The sequence below is a fragment of the Bombina bombina genome, chromosome 1 (assembly GCF_027579735.1).
Source record: "Bombina bombina isolate aBomBom1 chromosome 1, aBomBom1.pri, whole genome shotgun sequence".
In the NCBI taxonomy this organism is placed as follows: Eukaryota; Metazoa; Chordata; class Amphibia; order Anura; family Bombinatoridae; genus Bombina; species Bombina bombina.
In genome coordinates, this window is record NC_069499.1 from 37,446,246 (window position 1) to 37,466,903 (window position 20,658).

The window sequence follows — 20,658 nt, forward strand, 5'->3', positions numbered from 1 at the left end:
CTGATTACAGAAAGAAGGGCACCGAGAACCTTTGAAAAAAATTCTTGGAACTGAGGCTAGGCCAAACGGAAGAGCCAAAAAACTGGTAATGCTTGTCTAAAAAGAGAATCTCAGACACTAAAAGTGATCTGGATGAATCGGAATATGCAGATACACATCCTGTAAATCTATTGTAGACATATAATGCCCTTGCTAAACAAAAAGCAGGATAGTCCTACAGTAACCATCTTGAATGTTGGTATCCTTACATAACGATTCAATATTGATAGATCCGGAACTGGTCTGAAGGAATTGACCTTCTTTGGTACAATGAAGAGATAAAATAAAACCCCAGCCCCTGTTCCAGAACTGGAACTGGCATAATTACTCCAACCAACTCTAGATCTGAAACACATTTCAGAAATGCTGAGCCTTTGCTGTGTTAACTGGGACACGGGAAAGAAAAAAATCTCTTAGCAGGAGGCCTTAACTTGAAGCCAATTCTGTACCTTTCTGAAACAATGTTCTGAAACCAGAGATTGAGAACGGAATTGATCCAAATTTCTTTGAAGAAAACGTAATCTGCCCCATACCAGCTGAGCTGGAATAAGGGCCGCACCTTCATGGGTACTTAGGAGCTGGCTATAGATTTCTATAAGGCTTGGATATATTCCAAACTGGAAATAGTTTCCAAACTGATACCGCTCCTGAGGATGAAGGATCAGGCTTTTGTTCCTTGTTGTGAGGAAAGGAACGAAAAAGACTATTAGACCTAAATTTACCTTAGATTTTTTATCCTTTGGTAAAAAAGTTCCCTTCCTTCCAGAAACAATTGAGATAATAATTTAATACCCTGGAAAGAAAGGGAAAGCAAAGTTGACTTAGAAGACATATCAGCATTCCAAGTTTAATCCATAAAGCTTTTCTAGCTAAAATAGCTAGAGACATATACCTGACATCAACTCTAATGATATCAAAAGATGGTATCACCAATAAAATTATTAGCATGTTATAGAATAATAATAATGCTATAAAATTATGATCTGTTACTTGTTGCGCTAAAGCTTCTAACCAAAAAGTTGAAGCTGCAGCAACATCCGCTAAAAATATAGCAGGTCTAAGAAAATTACCTGAACATAAGTAAGCTTTTCTTAGAAAGGATTCAATTTTCCTTAAATAAAATACTATCTGCCGTAGGAACAGTAGTACATTTAGCAGGAGTAGAGACAGCCCCATAACCTTAGGGATTTTATCCCAAAAAACTCTAATCTGTCAGATGGCACAGGATATAATTGCTTAAACGTTTAGAAGGAGTAAAAGAATTACCCAAATTATTCCATTCCCTGGAAATTACTTCAGAAATAGCATCAGGGAGATTAAACACTTCTGGAATAACTACAGGAGATTTAAAAACCTTATTTAAATGTTTAGATTTAGTATCAAGAGGACCAGAATCCTCTATTTCTAATGCAATTAATACTTCTTTAAATAAAGAACGAATAAATTCCATCTTGAACAAATACAAAGATTTATCAGTATCAGAATGATGATGTTCATTTAAAAATTCATCTGAAAAAAGAGAAGTTTTAAAAGACTTTTATGTAAAACTAGAAGGAGAAATAACAGACATAGCCTTCTTAATGGATTTAAAAAATAAAATCTCATATGTTTATCAGGAACACTCTGAAAATTAGATGTTGACGGAACAGCAACAGGTAATGTAACAGTACTAAAGGAAATTTTATCTGCATTAATAAGTTTGTCATGACATGCAATACAAACAACAGCTGGAGAAACAGATACCAAAAATTATAGCAGATACACTTAGCTTGGTAGCTCCAGCACTAGACAGCGATTTTCCTGTAGTATCTTCTGACTCAGATGCAACGTGAGACATCTTGCAATATGTAAGACAAAAAAAAAAACAACATATAAAGCAAAATTGATCAAATTCCTTAAATGACAGTTTCAGGAATGGGAAAAATGCCAAAGAACAAGCTTCTAGCAACCAGAAGCAATGAAAAATGAGACTAAAATAATGTGGAGACAAAAGCGACGCCCATATTTTTTAGCGCCAAATCAGACGCCCACATTATTTGGCGCCTAAAATGCTTTTGGCGCCAAAAATGACACCACATCCGGAACGCCGACATTTTTGGCGCAAAATAATCGTCAAAAAAATGACGCAACTTCCGGCGACACGTATGACGCCGGAAACGGAAAAGAATTTTTGCGCCAAAAAAGTCTGCGCCAAGAATGACGCAATAAAATGAAGCATTTTCAGCCCCCGCGAGCCTAACAGCCCACAGGGAAAAAAAAGAGTCAAATTTTTGAAGGTAAGAAAAAAATGATTAATTCAAATGCATTATCCCAAATATGAAACTGACTGTCTGAAAAATAAGGAAAGTTGAACATTCTGAGTCAAGGCAAATAAATGTTTGAATACATATATTTAGAACTTTATAAACAAAGTGCCCAACCATAGATTAGAGTGTCACAGAAAATAAGATTTACTTACCCCAGGACACTCATCTACATGTTTGTAGAAAGCCAAACCAGTACTGAAACGAGAATCAGCAGAGGTAATGGTATATATAAGAGTATATCGTCGATCTGAAAAGGGAGGTAAGAGATGAATCTCTACGACCGATAACAGAGAACCTATGAAATAGACCCCGTAGAAGGAGATCACTGCATTCAAATAGGCAATACTCTCCTCACATCCCTCTGACATTCACTGCACGCTGAGAGGAAAACTGGGATCCAACTTGCTGCGGAGCGCATATCAACGTAGAATCTAGCACAAACTTACTTCACCACCTCCATCGGAGGCAAAGTTTGTAAAACTGAATTGTGGGTGTGGTGAGGGGTGTATTTATAGGCATTTTAAGGTTTGGGAAACTTTGCCCCTCCTGGTAGGAATGTATATCCCATACGTCACTAGCTCATGGACTCTTGCTAATTACATGAAAGAAATGGCATATACAATAGCCTTTGGACACCTCTTAAAGTGATAGTAAACTCTCCCATTTATAAAAATAGATCTGGAATGTTGGTGATATTTAAGATGGAGTTTAATTATCAGTTGTAATGAAGTTGCACTATAACTTACTTTTTAATGAAGACATGAAATTCAAATACCCAACGCTCCACCACCATCTTCAAAAATATTTTTTTTTTCTGTGAGCGAATGGTTTGAGCTGTTTTCCAATCAGCGCTCTAGCTACAACAAAAGTGCCATATGGGGAGAGATCTGATTGAAGAACAGTTCAAATCTTTAGCTCACAGAAAAATTGACTTTTGAAGTGGGTTGCGGAGCACCGTCAATTTGAATTTCATATCGACATTAAAAAGTAAGTTATAGCGCAACTTCATTACAACTGATGAATTAAACTCCATCTAAAATATCACCAACATTCCAGATCTGTTTTTATAAACGGGAAAGTTCACCATAACTTTAAGGTTACAGTAAAGTGCTTTTGAATTAACCCCTTTGTTCACTGTGGAAGGGAAATGCACATTTACATGTGTGAGATTTACCTATTGTAATGTGCTTCCATCCTCACCACTGCTTAACTGCTTGAATGCCATTTGTATCTTAGCACGATGGGCATACTGTCATGATTGCTCAACAACTATATTGTCCCTTTTAATATCTTACAAGCATTGCTTTTTTACAGTAATTGATTGTAAAAGCACTGCTTCCAGATTGGCATGGTTTTAAACAAGATGGTGACTAAGGGGATACAAATGGCATTTAGATGGTTAAGCAGTGGTGGGGATGGAAACGAATTGCAATTGTTTCCTTTTGAACTTACAATTGCGCAATCCAAGTTAGGAAGACACCTGTACTGTTAGTGGCAATCACATGTGCGAGTGTGAATTACAATCAAACATTAACGGAAAGAGATTGCTACATGATGTTGGGGTCCTGATATCTCTTTTCCTGACAATCCCCTAAGCTGTAAAGGATATCACATACTCCCCCCACACACACACATATATATATATATATATATATATATATATATATATATATATATATATATATATATATATATATATATATATATATATATACACACACACACACACACACACACCTATAAATGTGTCCACTGCTATACAATACTGAAAGCATAGAGCTTTAATGAATTGATAACATGTATGTTAATATGTGTCCTGTGACCACGTCAGAGTTTCTTCCACATGTGACAAGACGACAATGATTCTAAAATGGTCTTGGAATACTTTCAAAGATGTCCAAAATGCCATTTTGGGGCTTTATCAAGTTCCTTGAGGTGTCAAATTCAAAACTGTTTAAAAATATAATTTATGCTTACCTGATAAATTCATTTCTCCTGTAGTGTAGTCAGTCCACGGGTCATCCATTACTTATGGGATTATATCTCCTCCCTAACAGGAAGTGCAAGAGGATCACCCAAGCAGAGCTGCTATATAGCTCCTCCCCTCTACGTCATACCCAGTCATTCGACCGAAACCAAACGAGAAAGGAGAAACTATAGGGTGCAGTGGTGACTGGAGTTTAATTTAAAATTTAGACCTGCCGTAAAAAACAGGGCGGGCCGTGGACTGACTACACTACAGGAGAAAGGAATTTATCAGGTAAGCATAAATTATATTTTCTCCTGTTAAGTGTAGTCAGTCCACGGGTCATCCATTACTTATGGGATACCAATACCAAAGCTAAAAGTACACGGATGACGGGAGGGACAGGCAGGATCTTTACACGGAAGGAACCACTGCCTGTAGAACCTTTCTCCCAAAAACAGCCTCCGAAGAAGCAAAAGTGTCAAATTTGTAAAATTATGAAAAAGTGTGAAGTGAAGACCAAGTTGCAGCCTTGCAAATCTGTTCAACAGAGGCCTCATTCTTAAAGGCCCAAGTGGAAGCCACAGCTCTAGTAGAATGAGCTGTAATCCTTTCAGGAGGCTACTGTCCAGCAGTCTCATAGGCTAAACGTATTATGCTACGAAGCCAGAAAGAGAGAGAGGTAGCCGAAGCTTTTTGACCTCTCCTCTGTCCAGAATAAACGACAAACAGGGAAGAAGTTTGACGAAAATCTTTAGTTGCCTGCAAATAAAATTTCAGGGCACGGACGACGTCCAGATTGTGCAGAAGTCGTTCCTTCTTTGAAGAAGGGTTAGGGCACAATGATGGAACAACAATCTCTTGATTGATATTCTTGTTAGTGACTACCTTAGGTAAGAACCCAGGTTTAGTACGCAGAACTACCTTGTCTGAATGAAAAATCAGATAAGGAGAATCACAATGTAAGGCCGATAACTCAGAGACTCTTCGAGCCGAGGAAATAGCCATTAAAAACAGAACTTTCCAAGATAACAGCTTGATATCAATGGAATGAAGGGGTTCAAACGGAACACCTTGCAGAACGTTAAGAACTAAGTTTAAGCTCCACGGCGGAGCAACAGTCTTAAACACAGGCTTAATCCTAGCCAAAGCCTGACAAAAAGCCTGAACGTCTGGAACTTCTGACAGACGTTTGTGTAAAAGGATAGACAGAGCTGAGATCTGTCCCTTTAACGAACTAGCAGATAAACCCTTTTCTAAACCTTCTTGTAGAAAAGACAATATCCTAGGAATCCTAACCTTACTCCATGAGTAACTCTTGGATTCGCACCAATATAAGTATTTACGCCATATTTTATGGTAAATTTTCCTGGTAACAGGTTTCCTAGCCTGTATTAAGGTATCAATCACTGACTCCGAGAATCCCCGCTTTGATAGAATCAAGCGTTCAATCTCCATGCAAATTAGATTTGGATGTTTGAAAGGACCCTGAATCAGAAGGTCCTGTCTCAGAGGCAGGGACCATGGTGGACAGGACGACATGTCCACTAGATCTGCATACCAGGTCCTGCGTGGCCACGCAGGCGCTATTAGAATCATCAATGCTCTCTCCTGTTTGATCCTGGCAATCAATCGAGGAAGCATCGGGAAGGGTGGAAACACATAAGCCATGTCGAAGACCCAAGGTGCTGTCAGAGCATCTATCAGTACCGCTCCCGGGTCCCTGGACCTGGATCCGTAACAAGGAAGCTTGGCGTTCTGGCGAGACGCCATGAGATCCAGATCTGGTTTGCCCCAATGATGAAGCAGTTGGGCAAACACCTCCGGATGAAGTTCCCACTCCCCCGGATGAAAAGTCTGGCGACTTAGAAAATCCGCCTCCCAGTTCTCCACGCCTGGGATGTGGATCGCTGACAGGTGGCAAGAGTGAGACTCTGCCCAGCGAATTATCTTTGAGACTTCCATCATCGCTAGGGAACTCCTTGTCCCTCCCTGATGGTTGATGTAAGCCACAGTCGTGATGTTGTCCGACTGAAACCTGATGAACCTCAGAGTTGCTAACTGAGGCCAAGCCAGAAGAGCATAGAAAACTGCTCTTAATTCCAGAATGTTTATTGGAAGGAGTCTCTCCTCCTGAGTCCATGATCCCTGAGCCTTCAGGGAATTCCAGACTGAGCTATCGCTATGCCTCGCGGTCTTAGTACCACCAGAAGAGAGCCCAGAACCTTTGTAAAGATTCTTGGAGCCGTAGCTAACCCGAAGGGAAGAGCTACAAACTGGTAATGCCTGTTTAGGAAGGCAAACCTTAGATACCGGTAATGATCCTTGTGAATCGGTATGTGAAGGTAGGCATCCTTTAAATCCACTGTGGTCATGTACTGACCCTCTTGGATCATAGGTAAGATGGTCCGAATAGTTTCCATTTTGAACGATGGAACTCTTAGGAATTTGTTTAGGATCTTTAAGTCCAAGATTGGTCTGAAGGTTCCCTCTTTTTTGGGGACCACAAACAGATTTGAATAAAACCCTTGTCCGTGTTCCGACCGCGGAACTGGGTGGATCACTCCCATTAGTAAGAGGTCTTGTACACAGCGTAGAAACGCCTCTTTCTTTATCTGGTTTGCTGATAACCTTGAAAGATGAAATCTCCCTTGTGGAGGAGAAGCTTTGAAGTCCAGAAGATATCCCTGAGATATGATCTCCAACGCCCAGGGATCCTGGACATCTCTCTCTCGGATCGGGGGCCCTCACTTCATGCTGTCTTAGGGGCAGCAGCAGGTTTTTTGGCCTGCTTGCCCTTGTTCCAGGACTGGTTAGGTTTCCAGCCCTGTCTGTAGCGAGCAACACTTCCTTCCTGTCTTGGAGCGGAGGAAGTTGATGCTGCTCCTGCCTTGAAGTTACGAAAGGCACGAAAATGAGACTGTTTAGCCCTTGGTTTGGCCCTGTCTTGAGGCAGGGCATGGCCCTTACCTCCAGTAATGTCAGCGATAATTTCCTTCAAACCGGGCCCGAATAATGTCTGCCCTTTGAAAGGAATGTTAAGCAATTTAGATTTAGAAGTCACATTAGCTGACCAGGATTTAAGCCACAGCGCTCTACGCGCTTGAATGGCGAATCCGGAGTTCTTAGCCGTAAGTTTAGTTAAGTGTACTACGGCATCAGAAATAAATGAATTAGCTAGCTTAAGGACTTTAAGCTTGTTTATAATCTCATCCAATGGAGCTGTGCTAAGGGTCTCTTCCAGAGACTCAAACCAGAATGCCGCCGCAGCCGTGACAGGCGCAATGCATGCAAGGGGTTGTAATATAAAACCTTGCTGAACAAACATTTTCTTAAGGTAACCCTCTAACTTTTTATCCATTGGATCTGAAAAAGCACAGCTATCCTCCACCGGGATAGTGGTGCGCTTAGCCAGAGTAGAAACTGCTCCCTCCACCTTAGGGACCGTCTGCCATAAGTCTTGTGTGGTGGCGTCTATTGGAAACATTTTTCTAAATATAGGAGGGGGTGAAAAAGGCACACCGGGTCTATCCCACTCCTTGTTAACAATTTCTGTAAGCCTTTTAGGTATAGGAAAAACGTCAGTACACGCCGGTACCGCAAAATATTTATCCAGCCAACATACTTTCTCTGGAATTGCAACCGTGTTACAATCATTCAGAGCCGCTAATACCTCCCCTAGTAATACACGGAGGATCTCAAGCTTAAATTTAAAATTTGAAATGTCTGAATCCAGTTTAATTGGATCAGATCCGTCACCCACAGAATGAAGCTCTCCATCCTCATGTTCTGCAAATTGTGACGCAGTATCAGACATGGCTCTATTATTATCAGCGCACTCTGTTCTTACCCCAGAGTGATCGCGTTTACCCCTAAATTCTGGCAATTTAGATAGTACTTCAGTCATAACATTAGCCATGTCTTGCAAAGTGATTTGTATGGGCCGCCCTGATGTACTTGGCGCCACAATATCACGCACCTCCTGAGCGGGAGGCGAAGGTACTGACACGTGAGGAGAGTTAGTCGGCATAACTTCCCCCTCGTTGTCTGGTGATGATTTCTTTACATGTACAGATTGGCTTTTATTTAAAGTAGCATCAATGCAATTAGTACACAAATTTCTATTGGGCTCCACATTGGCCTTTAAGCATAGTGAACAAAGAGATTCATCTGTGTCAGACATGTTTAAACAAACTAGCAATGAGACTAGCAAGCTTGGAAATACTTTTCTAAATAAATTTACAAGCAATATAAAAAACGCTACTGTGCCTTTAAGAAGCACAAAAAACTGTCACAGTTGAAATAACAATGAACCAAAATAGTTATAGCAACCAATTTTTCACAGTAAATGTATTAAGTTAGCAAAGGATTGCACCCACCAGCAAATGGATGATTAACCCCTTAATACCCAAAAAACGGATAACAATTTAATATTAACGTTTTTATCACAGTCAAAACACACTGTCACAGGTCTGCTGTGAGTGATTACCTCCCTCAAAACTAGTTTTGGAGACCCCTGAGCTCTGTAGAGACGTCCTGGATCATGGAGGAAGAAATAGGAAGACTGTGACTAAATTTTTACTGCGCAATAAAGTGCTAAAATAGGCCCCTCCCACTCATATTACAACAGTGGGGAAGCTCAGTAAACTGTTTTTATTCAGAAACAAACGACAGCCATGAGGTAAAAATCATGCCCATAAAGTTTTATCACCAAGTACCTCAGAAAAAACGATTAACATGCCAGTAAATGTTTTAAAAATGAAAATTATGAAATGTTATTAATAAGCCTGCTGCTAGTCGCTTACACTGCAGTGCAGGCTCAAATATTACTTTAATATAGACAGTATTTTCTTAGTGAAATTCCATTCCCCAGAAATACCTCAGAGTATACATACATACATATCAGCCTGATACCAGTCGCTACTACTGCATTTAAGGCTGCACTTACATTACATCGGTATTAGCAGTATTTTCTCAGTCAATTCCATTCCTTAGAAAATAATATACTGCAACATACCTCCTTGCAGGTGGGCCCTGCCTGCTATCCCCTGTTCTGAAGTTACCTCACTCCTCAGAATGGCCGAGAACAGCAAGTGGATCTTAGTTACGACCGCTAAGATCATAGACAAACTCAGGTAGATTCTTCTTCTAATGCTGCCTGAGAAGAAACAACACACTCCGGTGCCGTTTAAAATAACAAACTTTTGATTGAAGAAATAAAAACTAAGTTTAACACACCACAGTCCTCTCACACGTCCTATCTATTAGTTAGGTGCAAGAGAATGACTGGGTATGATGTAGAGGGGAGGAGCTATATAGCAGCTCTGCTTGGGTGATCCTCTTGCACTTCCTGTTAGGGAGGAGATATAATCCCATAAGTAATGGATGACCCGTGGACTGACTACACTTAACAGGAGAAAACGGTGTTCTCATGAAAATGTATTGTGATCTGAAATAACTTTTGGTCCTATAGTATAAATAGGGCTTCATCGAGGCGCCGAAAACAAGACCCATATTTGTTTTCCCCTGCACAAAAAGGTTAAAAACATGATTAACCCTTTCCATGTGGAGACATTTCCATCTTTCTGCTAGAGTTTTTTATTGTTTAGCAATTATTGCATTTGCACATAAATTTCAATTACATTTCTATGAGCTACTCATTCAAATGAAACCTTGTTTTTTTTGTAGCAGACCAAGCTTTTGGCACCTACTCTGGTAGTCAAAGGGTCAAGGGGAGGACTCAAACCCTGATCTAGTTATGTCACAAGCCAAACCTAAGCACTGCTGTTTTAATCAGCAGCAACAAGCCTAAAGAAACCTTGATGTAGGTCTGTTCTTATTTAACATGCTCTATATTTGTAGTGCTTACAAGGTGTAGCAGACTAGGTGAGAAAAATAGTTCTGACTGGTTTCCAAATTCAATGTATTTCTTTTAGTTGTCATCTTACCATCATTTAAAGAAGATAAAGTATTGTCCTCATGTTTTCGTGGTCTGAAGACTGAATTTATATTAGGGTAATTATCTGGATTAATAGGAAGATTATCAAGTGCCGGAACACTTCGCCCAAGGAAAACTTTGGCAATTACAAGCGTACCTATAAGAGAAATAGATGTTACTTTTATTGTAACTTAATTATTTGTTTTTTATTTATACAGAAAGTTATTATGCATTAAATATTTCTTTCAACATATATGTATAGTATATAGTACCACTTAATCACTGCATTGCAGCATATGTGTATACAAAAACAAAATGTATGCTTACTTGATAAGTTTATTTCTTTCATGATGGTGAGAGACCATGAGCCATCACATGTGGAATTAAAGTCCAGTCCTAGTTTCCTATGAGTCCTTAGTCATACATGTGGCCAAAAATAAGGAAAAAATAAGAAAAAGGTAGGAAAGGAAAAGCAGGGTAAAAGAAGTGAAAAACAGAATTTATGTTTACCTGATAAATTACTTTCTCCAACGGTGTGTCCGGTCCACGGCGTCATCCTTACTTGTGGGATATTCTCCTCCCCAACAGGAAATGGCAAAGAGCCCAGCAAAGCTGGTCACATGATCCCTCCTAGGCTCCGCCTACCCCAGTCATTCGACCGACGTTAAGGAGGAATATTTGCATAGGAGAAACCATATGGTACCGTGGTGACTGTAGTTAAAGAAAATAAATTATCAGACCTGATTAAAAAACCAGGGCGGGCCGTGGACCGGACACACCGTTGGAGAAAGTAATTTATCAGGTAAACATAAATTCTGTTTTCTCCAACATAGGTGTGTCCGGTCCACGGCGTCATCCTTACTTGTGGGAACCAATACCAAAGCTTTAGGACACGGATGAAGGGAGGGAGCAAATCAGGTCACCTAAATGGAAGGCACCACGGCTTGCAAAACCTTTCTCCCAAAAATAGCCTCAGAAGAAGCAAAAGTATCAAACTTGTAAAATTTGGTAAAAGTGTGCAGTGAAGACCAAGTCGCTGCCCTACATATCTGATCAACAGAAGCCTCGTTCTTGAAGGCCCATGTGGAAGCCACAGCCCTAGTGGAATGAGCTGTGATTCTTTCGGGAGGCTGCCGTCCGGCAGTCTCGTAAGCCAATCTGATGATGCTTTTAATCCAAAAAGAGAGAGAGGTAGAAGTTGCTTTTTGACCTCTCCTTTTACCGGAATAAACAACAAACAAGGAAGATGTTTGTCTAAAATCCTTTGTAGCATCTAAATAGAATTTTAGAGCGCGAACAACATCCAAATTGTGCAACAAACGTTCCTTCTTTGAAACTGGTTTCGGACACAGAGAAGGTACGATAATCTCCTGGTTAATGTTTTTGTTAGAAACAACTTTTGGAAGAAAACCAGGTTTAGTACGTAAAACCACCTTATCTGCATGGAACACCAGATAAGGAGGAGAACACTGCAGAGCAGATAATTCTGAAACTCTTCTGGCAGAAGAAATTGCAACTAAAAACAAGACTTTCCAAGATAATAACTTAATATCAACGGAATGCAAGGGTTCAAACGGAACCCCCTGAAGAACTGAAAGAACTAAATTGAGACTCCAAGGAGGAGTCAAAGGTTTGTAAACAGGCTTAATTCTAACCAGAGCCTGAACAAAGGCTTGAACATCTGGCACAGCAGCCAGTTGTTTGTGAAGTAACACCGACAAGGCAGAAATCTGTCCCTTCAGGGAACTTGCAGATAATCCTTTTTCCAATCCTTCTTGAAGGAAGGATAGAATCCTAGGAATCTTAACCTTGTCCCAAGGGAATCCTTTAGATTCACACCAACAGATATATTTTTTCCAAATTTTGTGGTAAATCTTTCTAGTTACAGGCTTTCTGGCCTGAACAAGAGTATCGATAACAGAATCTGAGAACCCTCGCTTCGATAAAATCAAGCGTTCAATCTCCAAGCAGTCAGCTGGAGTGAAACCAGATTCGGATGTTCGAACGGACCCTGAACAAGAAGGTCTCGTCTCAAAGGTAGCTTCCAAGGTGGAGCCGATGACATATTCACCAGATCTGCATACCAAGTCCTGCGTGGCCACGCAGGAGCTATCAAGATCACCGACGCCCTCTCCTGATTGATCCTGGCTACCAGCCTGGGGATGAGAGGAAACGGCGGGAACACATAAGCTAGTTTGAAGGTCCAAGGTGCTACTAGTGCATCCACTAGAGCCGCCTTGGGATCCCTGGATCTGGACCCGTAGCAAGGAACTTTGAAGTTCTGACGAGAGGCCATCAGATCCATGTCTGGAATGCCCCACAGCTGAGTGACTTGGGCAAAGATTTCCGGATGGAGTTCCCACTCCCCCGGATGCAATGTCTGACGACTCAGAAAATCCGCTTCCCAATTTTCCACTCCTGGGATGTGGATAGCAGACAGGTGGCAGGAGTGAGACTCCGCCCATAGAATGATTTTGGTCACTTCTTCCATCGCTAGGGAACTCCTTGTTCCCCCCTGATGGTTGATGTACGCAACAGTTGTCATGTTGTCTGATTGAAACCGTATGAACTTGGCCCTCGCTAGCTGAGGCCAAGCCTTGAGAGCATTGAATATCGCTCTCAGTTCCAGAATATTTATCGGTAGAAGAGATTCTTCCCGAGACCAAAGACCCTGAGCTTTCAGGGATCCCCAGACCGCGCCCCAGCCCATCAGACTGGCGTCGGTCGTGACAATGACCCACTCTGGTCTGCGGAATGTCATCCCTTGTGACAGGTTGTCCAGGGACAGCCACCAACGGAGTGAGTCTCTGGTCCTCTGATTTACTTGTATCTTCGGAGACAAGTCTGTATAGTCCCCATTCCACTGACTGAGCATGCACAGTTGTAATGGTCTTAGATGAATGCGCGCAAAAGGAACTATGTCCATTGCCGCTACCATCAACCCGATCACTTCCATGCACTGAGCTATGGAAGGAAGAGGAACGGAATGAAGTATCCGACAAGAGTCTAGAAGTTTTGTTTTTCTGGCCTCTGTTAGAAAAATCCTCATTTCTAAGGAGTCTATTATTGTTCCCAAGAAGGGAACCCTTGTTGACGGGGATAGAGAACTCTTTTCCACGTTCACTTTCCATCCGTGAGATCTGAGAAAGGCCAGGACAATGTCCGTGTGAGCCTTCGCTTGAGGAAGGGACGACGCTTGAATCAGAATGTCGTCCAAGTAAGGTACTACAGCAATGCCCCTTGGTCTTAGCACAGCTAGAAGGGACCCTAGTACCTTTGTGAAAATCCTTGGAGCAGTGGCTAATCCGAAAGGAAGCGCCACAAACTGGTAATGTTTGTCCAGGAATGCGAACCTTAGGAACCGATGATGTTCCTTGTGGATAGGAATATGTAGATACGCATCCTTTAAATCCACCGTGGTCATGAACTGACCTTCCTGGATGGAAGGAAGAATAGTTCGAATGGTTTCCATCTTGAACGATGGAACCTTGAGAAACTTGTTTAAGATCTTGAGATCTAAGATTGGTCTGAACGTTCCCTCTTTTTTGGGAACTATGAACAGATTGGAGTAGAACCCCATCCCTTGTTCTCTTAATGGAACAGGATGAATCACTCCCATTTTTAACAGGTCTTCTACACAATGTAAGAATGCCTGTCTTTTTATGTGGTCTGAAGACAACTGAGACCTGTGGAACCTCCCCCTTGGGGGAAGTCCCTTGAATTCCAGAAGATAACCTTGGGAGACTATTTCTAGCGCCCAAGGATCCAGAACATCTCTTGCCCAAGCCTGAGCGAAGAGAGAGAGTCTGCCCCCCACCAGATCCGGTCCCGGATCGGGGGCCAACATTTCATGCAGTCTTGGTAGCAGTGGCAGGTTTCTTGGCCTGCTTTCCCTTGTTCCAGCCTTGCATTGGTCTCCAAGTTGGCTTGGCTTGAGAAGTATTACCCTCTTGCTTAGAGGACGTAGCACCTTGGGCTGGTCCGTTTCTACGAAAGGGACGAAAATTAGGTTTATTTTTTGCCTTGAAAGGCCGATCCTGAGGAAGGGCGTGGCCCTTACCCCCAGTGATATCAGAGATAATCTCTTTCAAGTCAGGGCCAAACAGCGTTTTCCCCTTGAAAGGAATGTTAAGTAGCTTGTTCTTGGAAGACGCATCAGCCGACCAAGATTTCAACCAAAGCGCTCTGCGCGCCACAATAGCAAACCCAGAATTCTTAGCCGCTAACCTAGCCAATTGCAAAGTGGCGTCTAGGGTGAAAGAATTAGCCAATTTGAGAGCATTGATTCTGTCCATAATCTCCTCATAAGGAGGAGAATCACTATCGACCGCCTTTATCAGCTCATCGAACCAGAAACATGCGGCTGTAGCGACAGGGACAATGCATGAAATTGGTTGTAGAAGGTAACCCTGCCGAACAAACATCTTTTTAAGCAAACCTTCTAATTTTTTATCCATAGGATCTTTGAAAGCACAACTATCCTCTATGGGTATAGTGGTGCGTTTGTTTAAAGTGGAAACCGCTCCCTCGACCTTGGGGACTGTCTGCCATAAGTCCTTTCTGGGGTCGACCATAGGAAACAATTTTTTAAATATGGGGGGAGGGACGAAAGGAAAACCGGGCCTTTCCCATTCTTTATTAACAATGTCCGCCACCCGCTTGGGTATAGGAAAAGCTTCTGGGAGCCCCGGCACCTCTAGGAACTTGTCCATTTTACATAGTTTCTCTGGGATGACCAACTTGTCACAATCATCCAGAGTGGATAATACCTCCTTAAGCAGAATGCGGAGATGTTCCAACTTAAATTTAAATGCAATCACATCAGGTTCAGCCTGTTGAGAAATGTTCCCTGAATCAGTAATTTCTCCCTCAGACAAAACCTCCCTGGCCCCATCAGACTGGGTTAGGGGCCCTTCAGAAATATTAATATCAGCGTCGTCATGCTCTTCAGTATCTAAAACAGAGCAGCCGCGCTTACGCTGACAAGTGTTCATTTTGGCTAAAATGTTTTTGACAGAATTATCCATTACAGCCGTTAGTTGTTGCATAGTAAGGAGTATTGGCGCGCTAGATGTACTAGGGGCCTCCTGAGTGGGCAAGACTCGTGTAGACGAAGGAGGGAATGATGCAGTACCATGCTTACTCCCCTCACTTGAGGAATCATCTTGGGCATCATTGTCATTATCACATAAATCACATTTATATAAATGAATAGGAATTCTGGCTTCCCCACATTCAGAACACAGTCTATCTGGTAGTTCAGACATGTTAAACAGGCATAAACTTGATAACAAAGTACAAAAACGTTTTAAAATAAAACCGTTACTGTCACTTTAAATTTTAAACTGAACACACTTTATTACTGCAATTGCGAAAAAACATGAAGGAATTGTTCAAAATTCACCAAATTTTCACCACAGTGTCTTAAAGCCTTAAAAGTATTGCACACCAAATTTGGAAGCTTTAACCCTTAAAATAACGGAACCGGAGCCGTTTTAAACTTTAACCCCTTTACAGTCCCTGGTATCTGCTTTGCTGAGACCCAACCAAGCCCAAAGGGGAATACGATACCAAATGACGCCTTCAGAAAGTCTTTTCTAAGTATCAGAGCTCCTCTCACATGCGACTGCATGCCATGCCTCTCAAAAACAAGTGCGCCACACCGGCGCGAAAATGAGGCTCTGCTTATGCTTTGGGAAAGCCCCTAAGGAATAAGGTGTCTAATACAGTGCCTGCCGATATTATTATATCAAAATACCCAGATAAAATGATTCCTCAAGGCTAAATATGTGTTAATAATGAATCGATTTAGCCCAGAAAAAGTCTACAGTCTTAATAAGCCCTTGTGAAGCCCTTATTTACGATCGTAATAAACATGGCTTACCGGATCCCATAGGGAAAATGACAGCTTCCAGCATTACATCGTCTTGTTAGAATGTGTCATACCTCAAGCAGCAAGAGACTGCACACTGTTCCCCCAACTGAAGTTAATTGCTCTCAACAGTCCTGTGTGGAACAGCCATGGATTTTAGTTACGGTTGCTAAAATCATTTTCCTCATACAAACAGAAATCTTCATCTCTTTTCTGTTTCTGAGTAAATAGTACATACCAGCACTATTTCAAAATAACAAACTCTTGATTGAATAATAAAAACTACAGTTAAACACTAAAAAACTCTAAGCCATCTCCGTGGAGATGTTGCCTGTACAACGGCAAAGAGAATGACTGGGGTAGGCGGAGCCTAGGAGGGATCATGTGACCAGCTTTGCTGGGCTCTTTGCCATTTCCTGTTGGGGAGGAGAATATCCCACAAGTAAGGATGACGCCGTGGACCGGACACACCTATGTTGGAGAAACTAGTACTGCCACAACTGTTATGGAAAAACAAGGGCCAATCTTGTGGACTCTCTCCATCATGAAAGAACATAATTTATCAGGTAAGCATACATTTTATATACTTTAATAAGATGGTAAGAGGCCACTTAGCCATCACATGTGGGATCTTATACCCAAGCTGTGAAGTTTACAAGACCACCATGAAATAGGGCAGGACAAAAGGTAGAGGTACTTAACCGGCACTGCGGCACGCAGAACTTTCCTACTCAGAAGAGGCAAATGTGTCAAAATGGTAGAATTTGGTAAAGGTATGTAAAGATTACCAAGTAGTTGCCTTACAAATTTGTCCAATGGAATCTTCATTTTTAAAAAGCCAAACATTAACAGTTATTTGTTCAGGGGGAGACTTCCCAACTAATAAGTATGCCACGCAAATCAAAGCGTTTTAGCAAAACCGCTAATGTGATTGCAGTAGTTTTCTGTTCTGAACAGGATAGAAATTACAATTTTGCCATATACAGGTACCCACATATGTGCTTTTTGATAGATAGATATTTTACATGAACATTATCAGATATGTATATAAATATATATTTAAAAATAAAAATTAAAAAAAAATTCTATGTGTAGAAGATAGGAATGTAAAACATGCGTAACGCGCTTCGGGTTTTCAACTTTAGGTCTAAAGTGGTGTCGGGTTAGCGCACATTAAGAATTAGTTATCTTAAAGGGACAGTCTAGTCAAAATAAAACTTTCATGATTCAGATAAGGAATACAATTTCAAAAAACTTTCCAATTCACTTTTATCATCAAATTTGCTTTGTCCTCTTGGTATTCTTTGTTGAAAGCTAAATCTAGGTAGGCTCATATGCTAATTTCTTAAACCTTTAAGGCCACCCCTTATTACAATGCATTTGGCAGTTTTTCCCAGCTAGAGGGCGTAAGTCCATGAGTGCCATACAGATAACATTGTGATCACGCCCGTGGATTTATAAGTAAGACGGCACTGATTGGCTAAATGCAAGTCTGTCAAAAACATTGAAATAAGGGGGCAGTCTGCAAAGGCTTAGATACGAGGTAATTACAGCGCTAATAATTATATTAATATAACTGAAATAAGGGGCAGTCTGCAAAGGTTTAGATACAAGGTAATCACAGAGGTAAAAAGTATATTAATATAACTGTGTTGGTTTTGCAAACCTGGGGAATGGGTAATAAAGGGATTATCTATCTTTTTGAACAATAACAATTCTGGAGTAGACTGTCCCTTTAAGGCTCGCTAAGTACATTTTCTAAAACAGAACAAATATTGTGGAATTACAAATACAAAGTGTTTTATCCGTACATAAAAAATCACAATAAAAATAGCAGCTGCTATAAATCACTTAAGAATCATGCACTATGTGAAATAATAATAAAAAATGAAAAAGATAAAGGCATCCATATAGCAGTCAGTACGACTACCGCAATAAAGCTAATCCACAAAGTGTCCTAACGAGCAAATAAAGGAAACTGTTGTGTCTAGAACGTCTCTTCCAAAGCTTCCAATGAAGATGTATCTTTATAAGATCCACAACACCATTATCCCCACTACATCTCTTCTTATATAGATACAAATCCTTGTACCTTATTTATAGTTCACCCACGGAGCTCTGAGTATAGTGTTCGCTTGCATACAATTGGTACTTCTGGCTTTCACACACTACGATCTTGCCACATGCAAGTAAGCCGCTCTGCCTCCTCTCATGTTACTTTCACATAAACCGCTTAGCCTCCTCTCGTGTGACTTCCACAGTATAGCGTTATAGCTCAGCCACTCACACTTTTGTAGTTATGCTACACACACACACAGAGGTGTGTGAAATATTTTGTCATCTAAGGGATTGTCTTTGGCGGCAATGCTTTTCAACTCCAATTGAGCCTTCCTCAAACCCTATGACAACCTAAAGCGTGAAACCAGAGCGCGTTACGCATATTTTACATTCCTATGTTCTGCACATAGGAAAAAAAAATTCTTATTAAAAATATATTTATATAATGTTAATGTAAAATATATATCTATACCTATATAATGTCTTTAGGAATATATATATATATATATATATATATATGTATTTAAAATAAAATAAAATAACATTGTCATCTATGTGAAGAACATTGGAATGTGAAATATTTACAGTAAATACACAGTAAATCACATTATTTAATCTTATTATATAACTATTATTTAGACACATATATATTTTATAACCCTGAGCCCATATAAAAAATTTTAATAATATATGACTTATTTTTATTAGATAGTGTTTATATGAGTGTAACAGTTTATTTATGCAAGGTTTTGAGTCTCGCCAACCCGATGCACGTTAAATTCGATTGCGCTCGACCAAACCCTTTTACTTTTAACTTGTAATGCGCAAACAAATTAACACGCCCGCAATTTTCTTATATATAGCGTGTGCTAACGTTAGCGTGCCACTTGTAATCCAGCCCTATATCAGCAGACCATGACTAGAGCCATAAGGCTCTTCTAGCTAGAACAGTCGTAGCAGCACTTGTTGAAATAACTCGCATTAATGCAAAAACTGCATCACAAATAAAACTGTTCACAGTCTTGACCAACATCAAGAGATCCTTAAAGGGATACTGAACCCAAATTTTTTCTTTCATGATTCATATAGAGCATGTGATTTTAAGCAACTTTCTCATTTACTCATATTATCAATTTTTCTTCATTCTCTTGGTATATTTATTTGAAAAAGCAGGAATGTAAGCTTACAAGCCGGCCCATCTTTGGTTCAACACCTGAGTAGGGCTTGCTAATTGGTGGCTGGTTACAGCTCCTTATATACACAAGAAGGGAGTTAACCCTCTGAACACTCATCAGTTAAAATTACATTTACTAACTCTAGTGAATATTTATGATGTGTACTTTTGCATATGTAAATATGTTTTAGGATTTTTTTTAAATTGTCTATTGATTGACGTTTATTAATATGTGGCATAATATCAAAGCTTGCAAACAGTATGGACAATATGTGATGGGATTGCTGAACTTCAAAACATAATTTATGCTTACCTGATAAATGTATTTATTTCCGGATATGGCGAGTCCAAGGAATCATCAATTACTAGTGGGAATATCACTCATGGCCAGCAGGAGGAGGCAAAGAGCACTACAGCAAAGCTGCTATATATGTCACTCCTTTACCCATAACCTCCAGTCATTCGGCCAAAGTAAAAATGGAAAAAAAGAGATAATACAAAAGTGTAGAGGTGCCTGAGGTTTTAGAAAAACTACCTGACTTAAAGTGTCAGTAAACTTTAAAAATAATGTTATATAATTCTGCACATAGTGCAGAATTATATAACATTATATTAGCCAAACATTACAAAACATAATGTACCCTATTAATTTTTTTTTTTAAAACGCTGTTTTACAGACCCGCTCTCTGTACTCTGCTCTGTCTGACAGCAGGAGCGAGCTGCACTTAGTCTTATGGTGCGGTCGGGCTGGGCTGTGACTATACAGCTGGCCCGATGCGTAAATATAACAAACCCGCTCAGCAGAGTACAGAGAGCGGGTCTGTAAAAGAGCGTTTTTTTTAAAAAATTAATAGGGTACATTATGTTTTGTAATGTTTGGCTAATATAATGTTATATAATTCTGCACTATGTGCAGAATTATATAACATTATTTTTAAGGTTTACTGTCACCTTTAAATAAAGGGTGGGCCATGGACTCACCATATCCGGAAATAAATTTATCAGGTAAGCAAAAATTATGTTTTCTTTCCTAAGATATGGCGAGTCAACGGAATCATTAATTACTAGTGGGAATCAATACCAAGCTAGAGAACACAGATGATAAGGGAGGGATAAGACAGGTAGACCTAAACAGAAGGCACCACCGCTTGAAGAACCCTTCTCCCAAAAGAAGCCTCGGCTGAGGCAAAAGTATCAAATTTATAAAACTTTGAAAAAGTATGCAAAGAGGACCAAGTTGCAGCCTTGCAAATCTGTTCCACAGAAGCTTAATTTTTAAATGCCCAGGAAGAAGAAACAGCCCTC

At 40.4% G+C, this 20,658-nt stretch overlaps 1 protein-coding gene across 1 annotated transcript in view; it reads right to left on the reverse strand.

Annotated features, from left to right (window-relative positions):
* The window catches only part of LRRC9 (leucine rich repeat containing 9), a 716,419-nt gene that overhangs the window by 480,357 nt on the left and 215,404 nt on the right, over positions 1-20,658 (reverse strand). Inside the window, exon 12 of the mRNA XM_053705244.1 lies at positions 10,260-10,406. Coding sequence (XP_053561219.1) covers positions 10,260-10,406 — 147 coding nt within the window. The remainder of the gene's footprint in view (positions 1-10,259; positions 10,407-20,658) is intronic.